This window comes from Emydura macquarii, unplaced genomic scaffold (assembly GCF_026122565.2).
Source record: "Emydura macquarii macquarii isolate MOO-44397 ecotype Brisbane River unplaced genomic scaffold, CSIRO-AGI_Emac_v2 contig_968, whole genome shotgun sequence".
Lineage (NCBI taxonomy): Eukaryota > Metazoa > Chordata > Testudines > Chelidae > Emydura > Emydura macquarii.
In genome coordinates this window covers 7,335,309-7,354,811 of record NW_027131105.1, presented here as the reverse complement: position 1 = coordinate 7,354,811, position 19,503 = coordinate 7,335,309, and the positions used below count along the sequence as shown (strand labels likewise).

General features: G+C 53.2%; 1 protein-coding gene across 2 annotated transcripts; it reads right to left on the bottom strand.

Annotated features, from left to right (window-relative positions):
* Nucleotides 1–62: 62 nt before the first annotated feature.
* On the bottom strand, nucleotides 63–19,182 carry SART1 (spliceosome associated factor 1, recruiter of U4/U6.U5 tri-snRNP). Of its 2 annotated transcripts, none has more exons than XM_067544063.1 (20): nucleotides 18,791–19,182; nucleotides 17,350–17,404; nucleotides 16,271–16,326; nucleotides 14,368–14,494; nucleotides 12,699–12,804; nucleotides 11,799–11,876; nucleotides 10,245–10,344; nucleotides 8,975–9,117; nucleotides 7,320–7,526; nucleotides 5,984–6,105; nucleotides 5,726–5,892; nucleotides 5,273–5,403; nucleotides 4,682–4,855; nucleotides 3,644–3,754; nucleotides 3,318–3,405; nucleotides 2,671–2,761; nucleotides 1,938–2,073; nucleotides 1,484–1,573; nucleotides 837–958; nucleotides 63–586 (listed from the first exon to the last, which is right to left on the bottom strand). In XM_067544063.1, the coding sequence occupies exons 1-20, from the start codon at nucleotides 19,143–19,145 to the stop codon at nucleotides 568–570; spliced, it is 2,478 nt and encodes an 825-aa protein (XP_067400164.1). In that variant the 5' UTR covers nucleotides 19,146–19,182; the 3' UTR covers nucleotides 63–567. The 2 variants fall into 2 exon arrangements, with proteins under 2 accessions (XP_067400164.1, XP_067400165.1); XM_067544064.1 differs by having other exon boundaries at nucleotides 4,682–4,852.
* Nucleotides 19,183–19,503: the final 321 nt, after the last annotated feature.

Genomic DNA, 19,503 nt, shown 5'->3' with positions numbered 1-19,503 from the left:
CAGGTTTACAGCCCCACCCACGAGGAGGTAGCATCTCTGTACAGTCAAGAACAGGCCCCAGCTCCCAGGCAGGAATTGGTGCTTTTAATGAGTGATTTGGTTTTACATCAATACAAAAACAAGGTTTTGGTGCTAAAGTCACAGCTTAACTATATACACAGCCCTGCCCCTGCCTGTGAGGGAGAGGCCACATCAGCCTGTCTTGCATCCCAAACATCACCAAAAGTTGAAGGGAGAGTTTAACAAACTGCACCCCTGTGGCTTGGACAGGGGCCCAGGTAGCAGCCCCCTCAGTGGCAGAGTGACACCCCACCCCCAGCAGATGCTTAGAGGCAGAAGCCACCAGAGGGAGCGCTACCAGGGGAAGAGTTCCCCCTTCCATGATGGACTTAACATTCTACCTACAACTTCTTGTAGGTACGTGAGGTGAGAGTGGGGCAGGAGTGGAGCGTTACCCCAGGAGGGGGCAGATTCTCCACCTTCAGAACCCAAGATGCACACGGTCAGGGTCAGACCAGATGGGAGCTGGTGGGCAGGCGGCATCTGCTTCCAGGGTCTGCTGGCAGCTCACTTGGTGATGGTGTTTCTGGTGAAGTAAGGAGAAAGGGGACATGAGTGAAGGACCAAGGAGAAGGGGTCACAGCTACATGGTAGGGGTCCTGCTACAGAAGAGTCCAAGCACCCTATATTAGCCCCACTAGGTGGACATGACATGGTAGAGTCATGTCCTATGCTCCCCACCCCAGCACCAGCCTGGGGATTTTAGGCCACAGGTCTTGGCATCCCAGCCCTGTTAAGATGAGAGACCATGTGATGGCTGGGACAGGGGTTCTTACGCGTTCATGCTTTTGCCGCTGCCGCTTAACACAATGTAGGGCGTCTTCTGGGCCTTCTGCTTCTCCTGCAGCAGCGCCACCGTGCCCAGAGGCGTGTCACTGGAGCTCATCTTCTTCAGCAGCTGGGAGGGGAGAGCCTGGGTCAGTACAGCCCCCTGCAGACATCCACTAGGTGTTCCCTCTCCCCATGCCGGAGCTCCAACTAACAGCCCAGCACACCTCCACCCTCACTTAGTGCTGAGGCAACCAGGGGATGGGGGTGTGTGCGTGCGAAGGGGCTGGATCAGTCCATCACACAGCAAAGGAAGAACGGTCCTATTCCAGTTTAAATAGCAGAGGGATTTGGCTAAGAGTCGGGCTGTTAAGCCTGGGCCCGAGGACAGGGCAGGACCACTGATGACTTCAAATAATCAGCACTTTTCTGACGTGGAAGAGGCAGCACAGCACTGGAGCCAGCACCGACCACAAGGAGACAGCAGCCACCCCATGCTGCTCCTGGGTCCCCCTGGGCTCTCCTCAGCTTTCCCATCCATGCCCATTGCTGCTTAGCAAACAGGATGAAGCTGGACATGCCTCCCACGCACCTCCACCACCAGCCCTCTTGTGGGCTCTGCCCAGGGGGACCTACAGCCATGTCACCCACTCACCGCCTCTTCATCCAGCTTCTTCATCCTCCTCTCAGTCTTCATCTTACCAGAGCCCTTCCCATGGAAGCGGTGAGAAAGCTGCCGGAAGGCCTGGGGATGGAGCACATGGGGGGGAGGGGGGGGTGTGTCAGCACAGACTGTCACACTGCCCCACCTGGGAGTCTCCTCCCACCCACTCCACATGGAAACAGGGCTGGGAAACCCTTAACTCCCTTCCCCATCTGTCTGGCAGCAGGGAGAGTAGGGGATACATCACAATACTCCACCTTCACCATCACAGCCCTCAACCAGCCCTCAACCAACCCTCCCCGCCCCCCCGAGAAACATCCTCCCCTTTCACCATCATAGCCACTCCACCGGGGGGGGGGGGGGGGGGGGAAGAGGAGGAGGAGGAGACATGGCTGCATCACTGCAGACCCCCAGCACTCAGTGCCCCCATGTCCCGCCCCACTACCTCCTTTGGGGTGAGCTTGCGTCCTGTCTCATCCACGTATTCAATCTTGACATCAGGTTTGTAGCCATCCTTCTCCTTGAAGTCCTGGGTGAAGCCCCTGTACTCCTCCCGCCGGCTGTACTTGTCATCAATGGCCCTGGAGGAGCCCAGCCCATAGGGTTAGTCAGTGGGGGTTAGTTAGTCTCCCCTCGCAGTCACTGCTCACCCCAGTGTGGTGCTAGGGGTGCTGTGTTGCAGAGAATGGGGCAGGGGGTACTCTCCGCTTGCAGTCACTGCTGCCTTGAATGAGATGCCAAACTAGGGTTCTTAGCCCCTTTGGCCACTAATAATCCCCTCAGGGGCCTTTCAGTGGCATGAGACTAGGGCCCACATCCAAGTAGGGAAGATGGGTGTTCCTGGGGGTGCACAACTAGTGCCCACATCACCCAAACCACCATCACAACTGCCGCAGGCTGCCAGCCTCAGCTGCGAGACCATGGGCCATTCGGCTGGGGTTGGGGGAACCAGCCATGGGGCAGGGCAAAAGGGGCACTGCCAGCACCCATTCCAACAACAGAGCCCGTGGAACCCACTCCATCCCTCTCCAGTAATGGCAGGTGCCATGGCCGTGGCTACCACAGTGGGGCTTCAGCTCAGGAAAGAGGCCCAGGCGCCAAGAGCCAGAGGTGGCAGATTTGATCCTTGCTACTGATGACCTACCCAGGGGTTTTGCCCACCCCGTGATGCCACTTACATCTTATCCTCAATGCAGTACACAGCTGAGGGCAGCGACTTGTTGGGGGCCTTCACCCTGGCCACCTTCTGCACAGTCGTCTCCAGCAGGCCTGCCACAGAGAGGAGAGGCATGCTTCAGACCCTGCTGGGGGCAGCGAGTGCTATGGGATGTTCTCCTCCCCCACCCAAAATCATAAACACCAGCCCCAGGAGATCTCAGAGCTTCTGAATCACACAGGGCAAAAGGGATTTTCAGGGGCCGCATGTCCTAGTGGATAGGGCAGCAGACTGGGACTCTGAACTCCCTAGGCTCTATTCCCAGCTCTACCACACCTTGGGCATGACCCTTCCCCTCTCGGTGCCTCCGTCCCCTCCCACCATTCATTGGAGCCAAGCTCTCCAAGTCAGGGACTGCCTCACTGCCTGGCACAACAGGGGCTCCGAGCTCTGTACATCCTGCCTTAATGCAAATTAAACAAGAAAGTTCCCTCCAGTCACTCTCAGCACCGAGGGTTTTCAGAGCAGGCAATGAGCAGCTGGGCCCTGCAGGGAACAAGGCGCCAGGACTGGGCACAGTCATCTGTACATGACACAGCAACAGCAGGCAAGCATGGGAGCCCAAGAGGTTTCTGGGAGAGGGGGGCCCACCCTAAGCCCCCCACTTACCTTTGTTCTGGCAAAGCAGGAGGGCAGCGGCTAGGCCCCGGTTCACTATGGGCTCCTCATCCAGGATGGTGGTGGAGGACGCTGAAAACTGCAAAGGGAGGAGGCAGGGTTCAGGGCTTTGGAACCATGTTTAGAGTCCCCTGCTAGTCAAACTCTGGGCTCCCCTCTCACAGCTCTGCCAGTGCCCCTCAATCCTGACCTGCAGCCCCCCAGGGTTCATTGTGTTATACTGGGGGTGGGAGAAGAGGAAGATCCTCACCAGAAAAAGCTATGAAGGCAGTGACTCCTGCCCCCACCCACACACCACTTTCCCCAGCTGTACTCACATCCTGCTGCTGTTTCTCCTCATCCAGGTTGACCGTGCTCCAGCCGATGTTCTCTTCGCCATCAGAGTCCGAGCCTCCGTTTGCTGACCGCTCATCATCCCGTTCAAAGTCCTGGGAGCAGAGAAGAGGCCACCTGGGGCATCAGCATGAGAGCACCCCAGCGGGGCTGGGATCTCCCTCACCCCCACAGGCACTGCAGCCTCATACTCCCAGCCAGGGTTGGCCAAAGAGCCCAGAACCTCAAAACAGAAGCATTTCTGCCACTGCAGTGCCTCCTGGGAGTTGTAGTTTGGTTGCTTCACATGCCCATTTTTCTCTATAGGCCAGACTACATCTCCCAGGATGCGCCATGGTCAAGGACTCCCATGATGTAGCGCTGCTCTGCACCCAAAGGAAAGGATGTGGTGCAGAATGAGAGCTTTAGGCCTCATCTACACCAGCACATATGCCAGCTATACTTTTGTCGCTCAGGGGTGTGGAGAGAGAAAAAACCCACCCCCGAGTGACAATTTTTGCCAGTATAAGCGCTTGTGTGGACAGGGAGACGCTCTCCCGTGCCAACACAACTACTGACCGCCCCTCATTTAGGTGGTTTTATTATGTCGGCAGGAGAGCCGAGGCTACACAAGCGCTCTTATAGCAGCATCAGTGTACCAATACTATGTCACTGTATGTGTTGTTTGTTCAGAAAGCCCAGCCCATAGAAGAAAATGGAAGCATGAGGCACCAGGATTACAACTCTCATAAGCACCATAGCATTATTTCTGGGTCAACCCCCAACCCACTAGGATCCCAGTCCAGGGCTTTCCCCCAACCCACCCAGCTGTGCTGGTGCCAATCAGTCTCAACCCACAGCTCCCTGCTATTGCAGCCCTAGGCTCTTCTCCCTGCCCCACTCTGCCAGTGTCCCATAATTCTGACCCACAGCCATCTGGGCTCCTGTTAGCTCTGCTGATGTGCCTCCATCTGGGGCAGCTTCCTCCCAGCCCAGCCCAGCCCACCCTGGACAGGGGAAGAGGAATCCTCAGGAAGCCGCACCATGAGCTCCTCCTGGTCCTCACGGTTGCCAGCCAGCCCATAGGTGGGGATCTCGCCCAGCGTGCGGCAGAACTCTGAGGTGGCATTGAAGACTATCGCTCCTTTCTTCTCCAGCTCCTCGTCGTCCTCCCGGCTACGGCGCGTCTCCAGTTTCTTGACTATCTCAATGACCTGCTTTGGGAGCAAGGGCAGCAGGATTAGAGGCTGGGGGAGGGGGCTCATGCACAGGACCAAGGATCACTAGGAGCCCCCAGAGTCAGGGCAGCTGGACCTGCACTCAGGAGAAGGGTGTGACTGGGCACCACATGCTCTATTCTGGGGTGGGAGGGTTCAGTCAAGGAGCAATGGAGACCAAATGCATCCATCCATAGAACAGGGGTGACCCCAGGATTCTCGCTCTGGGAGGGGAGTGGTGGCTAATGGGTGGGGGGGGGGGGGGGAAGAGGAGGAAGGGAGACGGATACAGGAGCCTGATTCTCTCTCTGGTTCCATTCTCTTCGATATGGTTATGATGGTAGCACTCAGACTGCCCCCCAAGACCAAAATCCAAGCCCCCACACTCCTGATTGCCCTTGGACCAGGCCTGCTCACCTTCTCTCCACTCTCCTTCAGTTGCTGCATCTGACGGAGCTTACGGCCCTTCTCCAGCTGCTTCTGCAGCTCCTGCTCTGCCTCGTCCTCCTCCAGGGCAACTGGGGATTTGGGCACCTTCTCAGCCTCCTCTGCAGGGAAAGAAATGCAGGAGGGGGAGGGAGTTAGCAGCAAGAATGAGCATCCCAAGGGGCCTTTGCTTCAGCAGGCTGGGGTGCTGGGGGTATCAGGCCAGACGCTGGGGGCTGCTGGATAAGAATCCAGGCTCCCAGGGCCCCCGACACTCTAACCCAGTGTTTCTCAACCTTTTTGATACCAGAGACCAGCTTGCTGCCTTCCTAAACTGTGTCAGGGAGATCTCAGGGACCAGTCATTGAGGAACATTCCTCTAACCCACTAGAACCCTCTGTCCTGCCAGAACAGGGGAAAGAACCCAGGAGTCCAGCCCCTCACCATCACTGCTGATTTCCATGTTCTCCACACGGTTGTCATCTGACTGGGGCGGCAGGTCTGCAGACTCATTCACATTCTGCTCCATGTCCCCTTCCTCCTCCTCTTCCTCCTGCTCCTCCCTCTCCCTCTCCCTCTCCCTATGGACCCTTCTCCCTCGGCCCCGTAACCTGTGGGGAAAGAGAAACTGGTTAGCGCATGAGTCAATCCCCCCATGCCTCCCCACCCACAAGACCAGGATCCCCAGCCCCTCCTAGTTACCGAGAGCCAAAGTCATTCTCGTTTGTCTCATTGCCCAGGGGCAGCAGCTCGTCAGCTTTCACTGGCTTCTCCTTCTTCCGCAGCTTCTTCACACGCCGTTTGGTCTTCTTGAAGGTGACGTCCTGTGGGGAGAGACAAGAGGGGTCAGTGGTGCACAGCCCCTACACCCCTCATCCACACAGCAGGGTACTGGTCCAGTGCGTGGCACCTTGCCCCAATCCCCATGAGCACCCAGGGTCTGGCACCTTGCCAATCACACCCTCAGATGCTTACGCATGAACCCCTGGGGCCCTGTGCCACACCAACCAACCTCCCCCCTTCCCCTCCCAAGCACCTGGGCCTACAGCCACAACTGCAGGTGCATGCCCCAGGGTGCCACCACCCACCCCTAATACACACATACCCATGAGCAACTGCGGTGTATAACCCACCAGGCCAGGGGGCAGCTGACGCCCAGCGCACCAGCCCACATGAATTCTGTGTCTCACAAGACCAGACATCAGTATCCAATCACCCTTAAAAACATCCTCCGCGTATGGAGGCAGCACTATCTTGGGGTTGGGATCCAGGACTCCTGGGTTCTATTCCCAGCTCTGCCACGAACCTTGGGGTCAGTCCCATCTCCTCTGTGCCTCAGCCCCTGCCCCACCTTTTGTCTAGTCAAACCGTGAGCCCTTTGGGGCAGGGACGGTCTCTCAAGGTGTGTCTGCGCATGGACCGGCATGGGCAGGCCCTGGTCTGTTTGGGGGTGCTGTGCATTGCCTGGTGCACAATGGGGTCCTGATCTCAGGCAGGGGGCCTTTTGCAGCACCCAAGACAGTCTCCCTCTAGGCGTTCTTGTAGCAGACATAATAGAATTAGCCACCGTTTCAGAGTTTAAAGTCAGAAGGGACCATTAGATCATCTAGTCTGGGCTTCTTACAGCACGGGCCAGGGTATTTCACCCAGTTCCCTCCAGATTAAGCCAGACTAAAGAATTTCATTCCTCAGACTAGCCTGCTGAGAGCCCCACGCAGAGAACAGGAGAGACTGAGGGGCCCGCACTGCAGCAGCAAGGAATTGATGAGGTAAGACAGGCCTAGCAGACGACTCCGCCCCATGCTGCAGAGGAAGGTGAAACGTCCCAAGGGCCCTGACAATCTGACTTTGGTCAAATTCCTTCCTGACCCCAAATCTGACAATCAGCTGGACCCGGAGCATCCGGGCAGGCAGCTAGACAGAGGATTCAGTAGACCAGCTCAGAGCCTGGCCCACCCCATCCCACATCCCAATACTGCAGCAGAGAGCTGGATCCCAGAATAAACAAGGAGCCAGTGGTAGCATGAGGCCTCCTTACCATCTCCTCTGGGGTGAAATACTCCGAAGCCAGGTGTAGGCCAGGTGTCTCCAGGCTCTGGGCCTGGCTGCGCAGGCTATCACGGACCTGCTGCAGCTCCCGCTCCCATGAACCATCTGCCATACCACCCGAGTCCAGCTTGAAGGATTTCTTCTTTTCCCCTTCAATCTCCTCATCATACTTGGACAGGATGTTCTTGTGCTTGCACTGGGGGAGAGGAGAGCACGTGAGATCCCCCTCAACACAGAATCCCTCCCCCCCGCACCATGGCCAAACCTCTAAGGCCAGGGGGCATAAGGAATTCCAGCAGGGACACAAGAGGGGAATCAGAATGACAGGGTGTGTCTCTCACAAGCTGCCCATGTCCTGCTCCCACTTGGGATATGCCTTCCCCTCTGCTGATTGGCTGTTTCCTCTAACTCCCTCCCACTGCCCCAATTCATGGGCTCTCTGTCTGCCTTGGTCTGGTTAGCTATGCCGCCCCATATCCCACAAGCAACCCTCCCCTGCCTAAACAGAGCCCTGCAAATATGCAGATATCTGCTTTATATCCACAGACCATTTTTTGCAGATCGTGGATCGGATGCAGATCTCATAGGTGGGGAAGCAACTGTTTATAGATCAGTTTTTCAGGCTGCTTCCCTGCCTTCAAGATCCAGGGGTGAGGGCCAGGCGATCAGTTGTTTAGCAGTGGCTGGCTGCATCCATGGCTGAACAGCTGATCACGAGGGAAAGGGGGAGGGATGCGGATAAATATAAAATAGGGAGTGCAAATTGCGGGTCGGACAGAAGTTGATTCTCGCAGATCCACATTTTTGTATCTGTGCAGGGCTCTATAAATAAACCATGGCACCTTTCTGCTTTTCAGAGATCCAGAGTTTAAGGCCTGGAGGGACCATTAGAGCATCCACTCTGACCTCCCGTCTTTCACAGACCAGACACCTAGTTCCCGCTGTATGAGCCCCATAGCTGGTGTTTGGCTAAAGCCTCTTTCAGACAGCCTCCAGTCTAGACTGGAGGGCACTGAGAGCTCTAGTTAGATTATTCCATGTCTGGAGCATTGCCTGCCACCCGTGGGGACCCCCACACCCTGATCTCAGCCAGGGGACAGGTCACAGAGCCTGTAGTGGCAGCCCCCATCCCACAATGTTGGACAGAAGGACTGGTCACAGCACCTACTACAATGCCTTTCTCCACCCTGTACAGATGCTCCAGACCTCTCAGGATCAGGGTTTGAACTGCAAACCCTATGAACAAAGCTAGTCTCTTGCACAGTCCTGGCCTCCACTGTCATCCAGGAATCCAATTACATGAAGGTGTCTTCCCAGGCAGGCCAGGAAATGCTCTGCACGCTAATGCCATGGCCCTTTACAGTCACTGTACTGCTGTAACCCAAGAATCCTGATGCCCATAGGCCTGGATCGAAGGTGGACAGAGAACAGTGTTAAGTCACAGCCATCAATCACAGGGGTGTGCTAGTAGCTTGATTAAAGGAGGTGGCTTTGGGGATCTAGGTCACCTATGATCATATTTCATGGCTACCATTAGCCCAATGATTCCAGACACATGGGAGCCCCGCTGAGGAATCAGGGCCCATTTTAAACTACAGGAGGAGGCATGAGAACCAACATAGCCTGGGCCTGCACCCTCCTTACAATGGCCATGTCATCCACGCTCTCCTCCTCCTCATAGGGCCTGTACTCCGGCTTCTTCTTCCGCAGCTCCACGTTCTTCTTGGCTTTCTCCTTGTCCACTATATTTACGTTCACCAGGACATCCTCCTCCTCCTGCAGGACACCTGGGAGACGAGACACCATCACCACAGGGTTAAAATACAGCCCTAGCTAGGCCCCAACCACAGTGCTCCTTGTACTAACGAACGCAGCCCAATCAATCAATCTATTCAGAGCCCGCTGCATTCAAATAGCCAGTGGGGACAAGAGTCTGTAACGACATCCCCACCTCCCTCTTCTCTAGCCCTGCAAGGTGCTTTATCTGGCATTTAATCCCCCACCACACTCCAGAGAGGCTCCAAATAGGGAAACCGAGGCCCAACATGTTTGAGTGGCAGCACCAATGTACAGCCCAGGAGCTCTAGTCTCAGGCCAGGACCCCCTTGTGCTAGGTACTGTACAAACAGAACAGAGACAGTCCCTGCCCCAGAGAACTGCCAGTGTAAGTAACTCCTGATTTTCCTGTCATCCTGCTCTAGCCACTGGGCAACCCTCCCTCCTTCTAGTGATGATTTTGGGAAACCAGTGAATCATTAGTGGCTCAATGCTAGCTGTCCTGGGGGTGGGGGGGGTGGGGGGGGGAAGTATGCTGATAAAAGGATTCTCCAGCTAAACTGCTTCTTGCACAGCGGGTGCAACACCAAGTTCGATGGAGTCCTGCCTTCTGAAATATGTCCCTTGCTGTCCAGACTCTGGAATATCCACCATTATCTCTATTTAATGAAGAGAGGCAGTTTGGTGTAGGGCACTGGACCGTGAGTCAGAGACCTGGGTTCTATCCCCCACTGGGTGACCTTGGGCAAGACCCTTCCCTGCTCGGTGTCTCAGTTTCCCCTCTCACCCTTTGCCTGTTTAGACTGTGAGCTCTTTGAGGCAAGGACTACCTGAGGGCAAGGTTTGTGCAGCATCTCGTATAACTGTGTTGGCTGAACATCACCACCCCCATCCACCCAAAAAATTAGTTCTGCCGGTACACAATTGTTGTGTAGAACCTCTGAGCAATTCGACTAATAGTTCTTTTTCCAAGGATTTACACAGGCAGGCCAGAAAATAAACTCAGATCTTATAGCAGGACAGCATGGGGTGGAGGCTCTAGTGGTGGCCGTGTAGTCCTGATAGAGAGACCCCACTGCCAGCATGATCATTACTGCATGCCCATGCTGAGAAGTGCAGGTGAAGCGCCTCTGGTTACCTTTGTCTTTGAGCGTCAAGATAACGGTCTCTCCTTCCTGGAAGGAATCGATGGTATGTTCCACGGTCAAGCCCTGCAGATCCCGGGAGCTGTAGTTATCCTGCAGAGAGGAAGATCCCACAGGAGAGAATCAGGCTGCAGGAAGTCAGCTTGGGAGGAGAAGGCCCAAACATTCCCCCCAAGCCAGAACTCAGGCACAGCCACCCATCCCCCAGAGGACAAATAGAGTCAGATTATAGAGCCAGAAGAGACCACTGTAATCACCTCATCTGATCTCCTGTACAACACAGGCCACAGGATGGCCCTGAATCAATTCCTAGTTGAACCAGAGCAGATCTGCTAGAAAAATGCTTAATCTTGATTTAAAAATTGCCAATGATGGAGAATCCATCACAGCCCTTGGGAAGTTGTTCCAATGGTTAAGTACCTCACCGTTAAAAATGTGCTGCTTATTTCCAGTCTGAATTTGTCTATCTTCAGCCTCCATTGAATCCTTTTAGATCTTTGATAATGGAAGGCTCTTCAACCTCAGACAAATTTCTGTCCCCCCATGTATTTGATCAAACACTGGGATCAAATTGCCCCATAACCTTCTTATTGTTAAATTAACTAGATTGAGCTCCTGGCGTGTCTCACTCGAAGGCATTTTTTCCAATCCTTTAATAATGCTTGTGGCTCTTCTCTGAACCCTCTCTGGTTTAACAGCAGCCTGCTGGGTTTGTACACACCAGAACAGGACACAGGATTCCAGTAGCCAAGCACAGTATGGTTTCAGCCTGCCGACATAGCTAGAGCAGCAGGTTTTGGATTAGATGCCAGATCAGGAGATGCGGGGGACCTGCCATTTCTATCCCACAGCTTAGTTGCATTGAGGTAAGGAAGTGACTCTGGCATGGATCAGGGCCATAGCACATGGAGTCCAGGATAGTCGCTGGGGAAGCCGTTGTGACAATGGAGACATCAATACTACTTCTCCAATAAGCAAACATGGCTCCTCCTTCCCAGCATGCCCCAGACCCAGAAGTGTGCAGACCTTTCTCTGGGGCACTAGGATCCATGCAGCATTCCCTGCCCATCAGCTATGTGCGTGATGGGGAGAGACACTACAGGGAGAAGCCAGTCAAAGACAAACTGGAAGGAGCAGAATCAGAATCAGCTGAAGCTGGGACCATAAGACAATATATTTTACTGATCTGAAGGGACTTTCTCTACCCTGCACTGACTGGGGTTTATTCTATCCTGCTCCCTTCACTTCAGACTTGCTCCACAGCTTCCCTATATACCCTCCCTGCCCCTTCTCCCCATTCTTTTTCCCATCCCTGCCCCCCCAGGAACAGCTATCATGCTGTTTATGGCCATCACATTGTTCACTCTGCTTCTGCGTGCTACCCCTTTCCCACAGCTGCGTCTGTCTTGACTGTTTAGCATGTAAGCTCCTCGGGGCAGGGTCTCTGTGTTCATACACGGTTTAGTACAATGGGGCCCTGACTGTGGTTGGTCCCTAGGCATTGCTGATGCATTTGTACTCTGCCAGCACCTCCGAGTTGGTCTCACCTTCTTCTTCTGCCCAAATTCCTCTTCGACAAGACTGCTGATGCCGAATTCCTGGTCCATCTCTTCAAGGAGTTTGGCCTTAATTTAACAACAAAACAAACATGTTGTTTTTAAAATGAATTGCGGTCACACAGGACATGTTAAGATACAGGGCCTAGTGGTCAAGAGTTGTGGGGAGGGCTAGGAGCCAGGATTCCTAGATTCCCAGCACTGGGAGGAAGTAGGGTCTAGTGGTTAGAACAGGGGCTGAGCATTAGGACACCTGGTTTCTATTACCCACTGAGCCTGGTCTACTGGTAAAAATAGGTGTGTGTGGCAGAGAGAATCAGAACTCCTGGCCCAACCCTGCCATTTAATCTACCTGTAGTCCTATCACTTTCTCTGTCTAGTTCTCGGATATTGGCTGGGGGACCTGCACAGTGCCTGGCATGAGACTCCCCCTCCTCCCTTCTGGCTCAGGCCTCTAGGCACTACCATAATACACCTAAGCAACAAGAGGGCTAAGTCTGGCTGCTGTCTATGCATTCTGGCCTCTGGAGCAAGCTCACAGCTGAACAGAGGATGGCTAAGCTGAAGAGTATTTCTTCCAAAGCGTACAGCAAGCCATTCCCAGGCCAGCAAATGTTTGCACTCGCCTCAGGCCAGCCACCATGCAACTCTCTGCCACACATGGCAAATTACAGCTTCAGTCCCTTATTGCAGAGGCAACCAGAGAGCTGGCACAGCTGAGAGCAGGGGAGATGGCACTAGCTGCTGGGATAGGGATGGAACATGCTATTCAAAGTCCTTTATTACTGGACTGAAGACAAGAGCAGCTGGGAACACGTCACACATGCGCCGTGTTCTCAACAAAGTGCCCATGCAGCCCAGATGCTCCGGAGGCTCCAGGACTATACCAACCCTCTTCTCAGCCAAGTCCTTCTCAATCTGCAGCTTCCGGCTCCTCTCAATCCAGGCAGCTGTGTCATCCAGCCAGGGGTCATCCTCTCCTAGAGACTTGATTTTCCTGAAAGGGGGGGAATAGACACAGAAGCTAGCAGGAAAGGAGGCCGTTCTGCATTGGAGAGCTTTCACCACCACTACCTCCTCCTCCCTGGAGACCTTTGGGTCCTTTAAATGACCAGGAGCTAAAATGCCTTCCCTGTCCTGAGGAAAAGCATTGGTGCTTCAGTGGCAGAATTCTTATGCCCCCCACCCCTCTTTCCATGGGAGACCTGTGCTCAAATTCTGGTCAATGTAGAGCCATGCTTTAGAGAGGGATGGAAGAGGAAAAGAAGCGAAGGATGGTTCAGTTGTCAGGGCACTAGTCCACAACTTGGGAGACCCAGGTTCCATTCCCAGTTCCGCCAGACTCCCTGTGTAACCTTAGGTCCATCACTAAAGCTGCCCAGTGACTCAGTTTCCTCATCTGTAAAAGGGGATAATCCTTCTTTACCTCACAGTGAAGTGCTCCAATACGATAGTGATGAGAGTCACTGTAGGTAACCAGATACCTGCTAAGCAAAGCAGGAGGGTTTTAGGATTCCCAATTTCAGTCTCAGCCAGAGACTAGAAATCAAAATCCAGGACAGATGACAAAATGGCTAGCTGCATGGCCATTAGCCAGCATCTCTGAGTCTGTGATATCCAGCATGACCAAGAGATTCCATATTTCCCTACTGTCCCTGCCTCAGGGGAGGGAGTGTGGTCTGGGAATGGCACACCACACCAGAGCTGGCTTCTATTCCTGGCTCTACCTCTGGCCTTAAGCAAGTCATTTCCCCTCCCACCTGTATCAGGTTTTGCTGGACCCAAGGTTGGCACATTAGGAATTGCCAGATGGATCAGAGCCGAGGTCCAGCCAGCCCAGTATTGTGTTGCTGGCAGTGGTTGGTGCCAGATGCTTCAGAGGAAGGTGCAAGAACCCTGCAGTAGGCAGAGTTGGGACAATCTGCCCTCCAGGAAGATCTCTTCTAACACTTCACAGAAAGCAATGGGCTTAAGCCCTGAGGCACAAGGATTTATATCCCTTCCAGAACTGACTGTATTAGCTACAGTAGATATTCTTCTTCTTCATAGAAATGTCCAATCCCTCTTGGAATCCAGCTAGATTCTCAACCTTCATATCCTTTGTCAATGAGTTCTGCAGGCCAAAAAGAACCTAGTCTGCGATCATCTAGTCTGACCACCTTTATAACACAGGCCAGAGGCAGTAAGGCCATAGGCCATACTGCCCTGAAGTAATTCCTAGTTGACCTAGATCAGATCTCTTAGAAAAATGTCTTATCTTGACTTAAACATGGCCAGTGATAGAGAAGCCACCACTGCCCTTGATCAATTGTTGCAAGGGTTAATTACTTTCACTAGTAAAAATGTATATCTTAGTAATGACACATCTTGAGCAAAGTGGTCATTAGCTCAGGCTGTTAGAACCACACATTCCAGGTTCAACTCCTGCTGCCAACCAGTGTCATCCTTACATTTGCATAAAGCATGAGGTCAGGCCAAGGGGCAGCGGATGCTGACACTGCATCAAACTCAACAGTAATATGGCCAAGTGTGAACAAAGCAAACGGGGGAGAGGGATTACCCTAGTTTCTGGTTGAGAAGCCGCTTTTCCTTAGCGGCTGCTAGTTTCTCCCGGATCTCCTCCCTCTGCTTCAGCACGATGGGGTTGATCACCTCGGCTGCCACAGGGTCCTCCTTACTGCCCACTTCTGCAAGGGAAAACACACAAGACAGGGGAGCTGCAGCAGAAGGAGCCAGGCAAATACGTTATCACCCCCTTGCCACTTGCACTCCTCCTGTTAGGGCTTGGCTGGAGAAAAGAATGGCACAGGGATCAGCAGAGTGCCTTGATCAGCTGAGAGAGGGCATGGGGGAGGGGGAAGTCTTTCCACATCTGATCACAGGGTGGGCCTGATGTCTCTCCCCTTCGGTGAGAGCCAGAGCCCTGCTCCCTATGGAAGGAGCGTCAGTGGTATCTGGCAGACGTTTGGTCCAGGGGAGGGGGTTGCTTAGCTGTCAGTTGTCATGTTTCAGCGCACTTGGTCCAGGACAGTCTATAGGCAAACACCGTGTGGTGATGCTAGACAGCACAGCCTAGGCAATCAGAAAGGCAGGAGAACCATGGGGAGAGTCTGTCTGTGTCCAGCAGCTTCGATAAACACCACCCTTCACATTCGTCACAACAGAGACCTGCTCTTCTCTATCAGAAGACGGTGCCCTCTTGCACCTTCCAGTTCTGCTTGTCCTTCCACCATGCCTAGTGCAGAAAAGCATGCTGGATGTAGCCCCCAGGGGCCTCAGCTGGCAAAGGACAGAATTTTCAGAACCACGGAGCACTGACTTAACTCTGCTCCAACTGGCTTCCATGGGAGGGTTGCCAGGCCAACAGTGAGCATTCTTGAGCAGCACACCCAGAGCATCTTGCTGCCCAGATGGAGATAATTCAGATTGAAGCTGGTGAGACTTCCAGCCAGACCTCACCTTGAAGCATAGACTCAGGTTCAAGTCCATGCTGTGTCACAGACTCCCTGTGAGACCTCAGGCAAGTCACTTATGCCATGTCTACACTACAGACTTTTGTCAGCCAGGGGCATGATTAGGTGTGACTTGTGACTAACAAGACTTGTGCTGGCAACAGCCTCTGGTGTAGATGTAGCTAGACAGGCAAATCTGCACTTTGATGGTGTTTCACTTTAGGGGGATAGGGTTACTGGACCAGTACAATGCCAGTATAACTAAGTCACATGCTTTGCCAGCATAGTATACTGGTATTCCTATACTGGTAAAGTACTCCTAGCACAGACATGGCCTCTGTCTTTCATTTCTTTATCTGTGCACCAGGGATATTAGCACTGTCCTACCTCCCCAGCGGGTGTTTAGATAAATACATTAAAGGCTGAGGTGCTCAAATGCTACAGAGGTAGGGGCAAGATAAATACATACAAAAATAGTGTTATGTGTACAGTGCCTAGCACAATGGGTCTTGGTCCATGACTGGGGCTCCTAGGCGCTACTCCAGTACAAAGCGCCTAAGAGAAAGATATTTAAATTGTTTCAGGAAGTTGAAGGGCCCATTAGGTCACCTAGCCTGGCCTCCTGTATAGCACAGGCCAGAGAATGTCATCAAATACCCCTATGTTGAACCCAGTGACCTGAATTACACCAAAACAATTCAATCCTCAGGAGACTTGTGCCTCATGCAGGAAACAGGAGAGACCTGGGCAGCCCCAGTACCCAAGAGCCCAGCAACGGTAGGGAATCGATGAGAGATGAGGGGTGGGGCACAGGAGCAAGGATCCTCCAGCAAATACCCTCACTGCAATACATCAAAAAGGGGGAAAGGCCAAGGTGACAAAATACCAGAGACCTCACATTTTTGTGCCATTCCTACAAAGAGATGTTAAAGCCTTAATAAGTACAAAGTGGTTTGAGATCAAACACAAGGTTTGGGGTTTTATTTTTATTAACATGAAAGCCAAACTTACCCTTTTTGATGGTATTGACTTCCAAAGGCTTCAGCCCAAGTTTAGCTCGGAGTTTACTGCAGATAGAAAGAAACACAGAGTTACGTGGCATAGCCACCAGAGATGCACATAGCCTACGAGAACAGAACTAGGAAGGATCCTCCAGTGATTCAGGCATCAGTGTGGGACTCATGAGACTTGGGTTCAATTCCACCCCCTTACTGTGCAACACTGGGCAAGTCAGTCACTCTGTGCCTCAGTTTCTCATCTGTAAAATGGGGATAACACTTTGCTACTTCATAGGGGTGTTGTGAGGATAGATACATCAATGGTTAGGAAGCACTTGGATACTACAGGAATGGAGGAGGCAGATAAGTACCTAAGCTTTGTTCTATGTTTGCACATTGCCTAGCACAACAGGGTCCTGGTTCCTGACGGTGGTTCGTGGGCACTACTGCAACACGAGTAATAAAATCCAAGGCTGAGGTTTGGCTGCCCAGTCCTCATTGGTGGAAATCAGGCACACAGATCCCCTATGCCTTCCCTGGGGACTGCACCTTGACAGTGGGAAAGCTTGTGCATGCCAGTGACCCTGACAGCTCTGCTGGCAAGTTTTACTCCTGCCAAGGCAACCCAAGATCTCCCAAGTTCCTAGTCCAATGCTCTGCCCACTAGGCCATGATGCCTCCTTTCATAAAAAAGGTTATAGAAACACATGATAATCCATTCCAGCCAACAGCATGATAGACAAGATGGCAGAGCCTTGTCATGCCCTAAGTAATGTCTGATGGACTGGGAAGAGTTTAGATTTCGAGTAATTTTTGTGTATCTCAGACCAACTGCCCATTCATTTCTTTCTAGATCCCCAAAAGAGCAAGGGGGCTCTGCTTTCTCAGTGCCAGCTAATTAGGGAAATAAATTACAGGCCCCAAACTTCCCACACACGAAACTAAAGCCACTTAGCCTCTATGTTCAGTTTCCCCATCTGTAAAACGTGGATTAAAAGTACTACCCAACCTCATAATAAATGCATTCAGAGCTCAAATACAATGGGAATTCGAGAAGGCATGTAAGTACCTTAGATATAGCATCTTACTTACTTGGTCTCTTCAATGCTGAGAGAAGCATCCCCTGAGCTGGCCTTTGAGCTGGCAGCTGTTTAGAGATAAGTCAGGGAGATGTTTGTAAGCAAGACAAAAGCAACAGAGTTCACATTTTCATAGATTTTGAGGCCAGAAGGGACCACTCTGATCAACTGGTTTGAACTGCTGCATAGCACATACCATGGGACACCACCCAACTACAATATGCTTTTTATAACAAATAGTGCTGTGAAAACACACACCCCTTATGGGGATCTCAAAATTCAGCTTGGTTCTTTTGGCCCTGCCAATCAATTGGAATAAAGATCCCACAGAGGGAGCCAAGCTAGTTATTCTGGCAAAGAGACAGAACAGACTCCAGCTCACGCTATTCTGGTGCATCAGTAAGGTCAGTGGCTAGATGCTATGTCATGACAGAATAAGGTACCGCAAAAAAGATACGCTAGACAGATGTAGCTAGAAAGAGTCCCTAGTCAAATCATGAACTGCTACAGTTATTGTACAGAGTTACATATTAAGAATCCTTTTCAGGACACTTTATACATACATGTCTCATGATCAACCAAGGAGGCCCCTTCACAACAGGCCTGTCTTGAACTCATCTGCCCCAAAACTTTTCATAACCTCTTCAAGGGCAATTGCAAGCACATGCATGCTCAGCCTCCAAACGGCTCATGAGCTTACTTCTTGGCTTTATTTGGATCTCTCACTTCCCTTCTCCATCAAACTCACCCCACCACCCAATAAATCAGCAGGTCATGCCGTCCCTAAAGCTCATGCCCTCCCGCCTCCCCCAGGACAACACCTGAAGCTTCCTCCTCCTCCAACCCAGGAGGCCTGTCACATCCCCCTCACCCAGAAATCATAACTTCTCATTTCTACCCCCTAATGAGTTCATGCCTTCTGACAAAGCCAACAACCCAGTGTCACAACATAGAAGGACCCACATACGCTCTGACCCAGCACCTGACCCCCATAACTTCTCTCCTAACAGTGAGTCCTTCCCATAAACCCTCATAACCAACACAACCCCCCCCCCCTCACCTCTAAATCACCAGACCCCTGCCATCCCAGGGCACCGCTCACCAACCCGTATAGCCTCTGTCCATCCCCTGACCTCATTAGCCCCATCAGCCCTCCCCCCTCAACTGCACAGACTCTGGATCACCATCGCTCTTCTCCAAAACGCTTAGCCACACCCCAGGCTTGGACTCCAATAGCCCCCCCCCACAGACCCGCCCGAGTGCCACTGACCCCAGCCCTTCCACTCTTGGCCACCGACAGGTCCCCAATCCCCAACCCCCACCTCTTCCTTTTAGGTCCCTTCCCCGAACCCCGGCCCACTCCCCGCCACCAGCTCTCTTCGGAGACCCATGGGCGCCTCCCCTCAACCCCCACTTCCCATGGGCGCCTCCCCCAGATCACCCCGGGCTCTGACCTGCCTCGTATCCCTCGTCGCGCTTCTCCCGCTTGATCCGCCTGGGAGCCTCGGCCTCCTGGGCGCCCCTATCGCCAGCCCGGCCATGGCTTCCCCGGGCCGCCGCGGCCGCCTCCTCCCCTCCACTCCGCCGGCTGCTCCGCTCCCCGCGGCTCCGGCTGCGCTTCCCCCGCCGCTCGCCGGACCCGCCGCTCCGGTGCTTGTGCTTCTTGTGCTCCCGGTGCCGGGAAGAGGAAGCGGCGGAGGCGGGGGGCAGTGGGGGTGGTGGCGGTGCCGGTGGCTGCTGCTGCGGCGGTGGCTGCTCCTCGGCGCCCCCGGCCTCCGCCCGCTCCCGGTGCTTCTTGGAGGAGCCCATGGATAGGATTGGAGACGCAAAATGGCCCGGGCGCAGCGCGACACTTCCGGGGTTGGCGTCACTGCGTTTGCGGGTCATTATAGGGTAGCCCGAGGTCACCCCTAACTACTTCCGGGTAATTGACGAGCCACTTCCTGCTGCTTCTGGGTTATGTCACTTCCTGTTTCTCCAGCAATTGAAGTCCGGGTTTCTCCTACGTCACTTCCTGTTTACACGCTGTGCTGCCTGGACACCACCTTCCGGTCACGGGCTGCACAACATTTCTAGCAAAAACAAGGAGCCTTCTGTAGCACTTCAAAGACTAAGGAATATAATTTCTGCAGGCATAAGCTTTAGTGGGCTGTAACCCACTTCATCA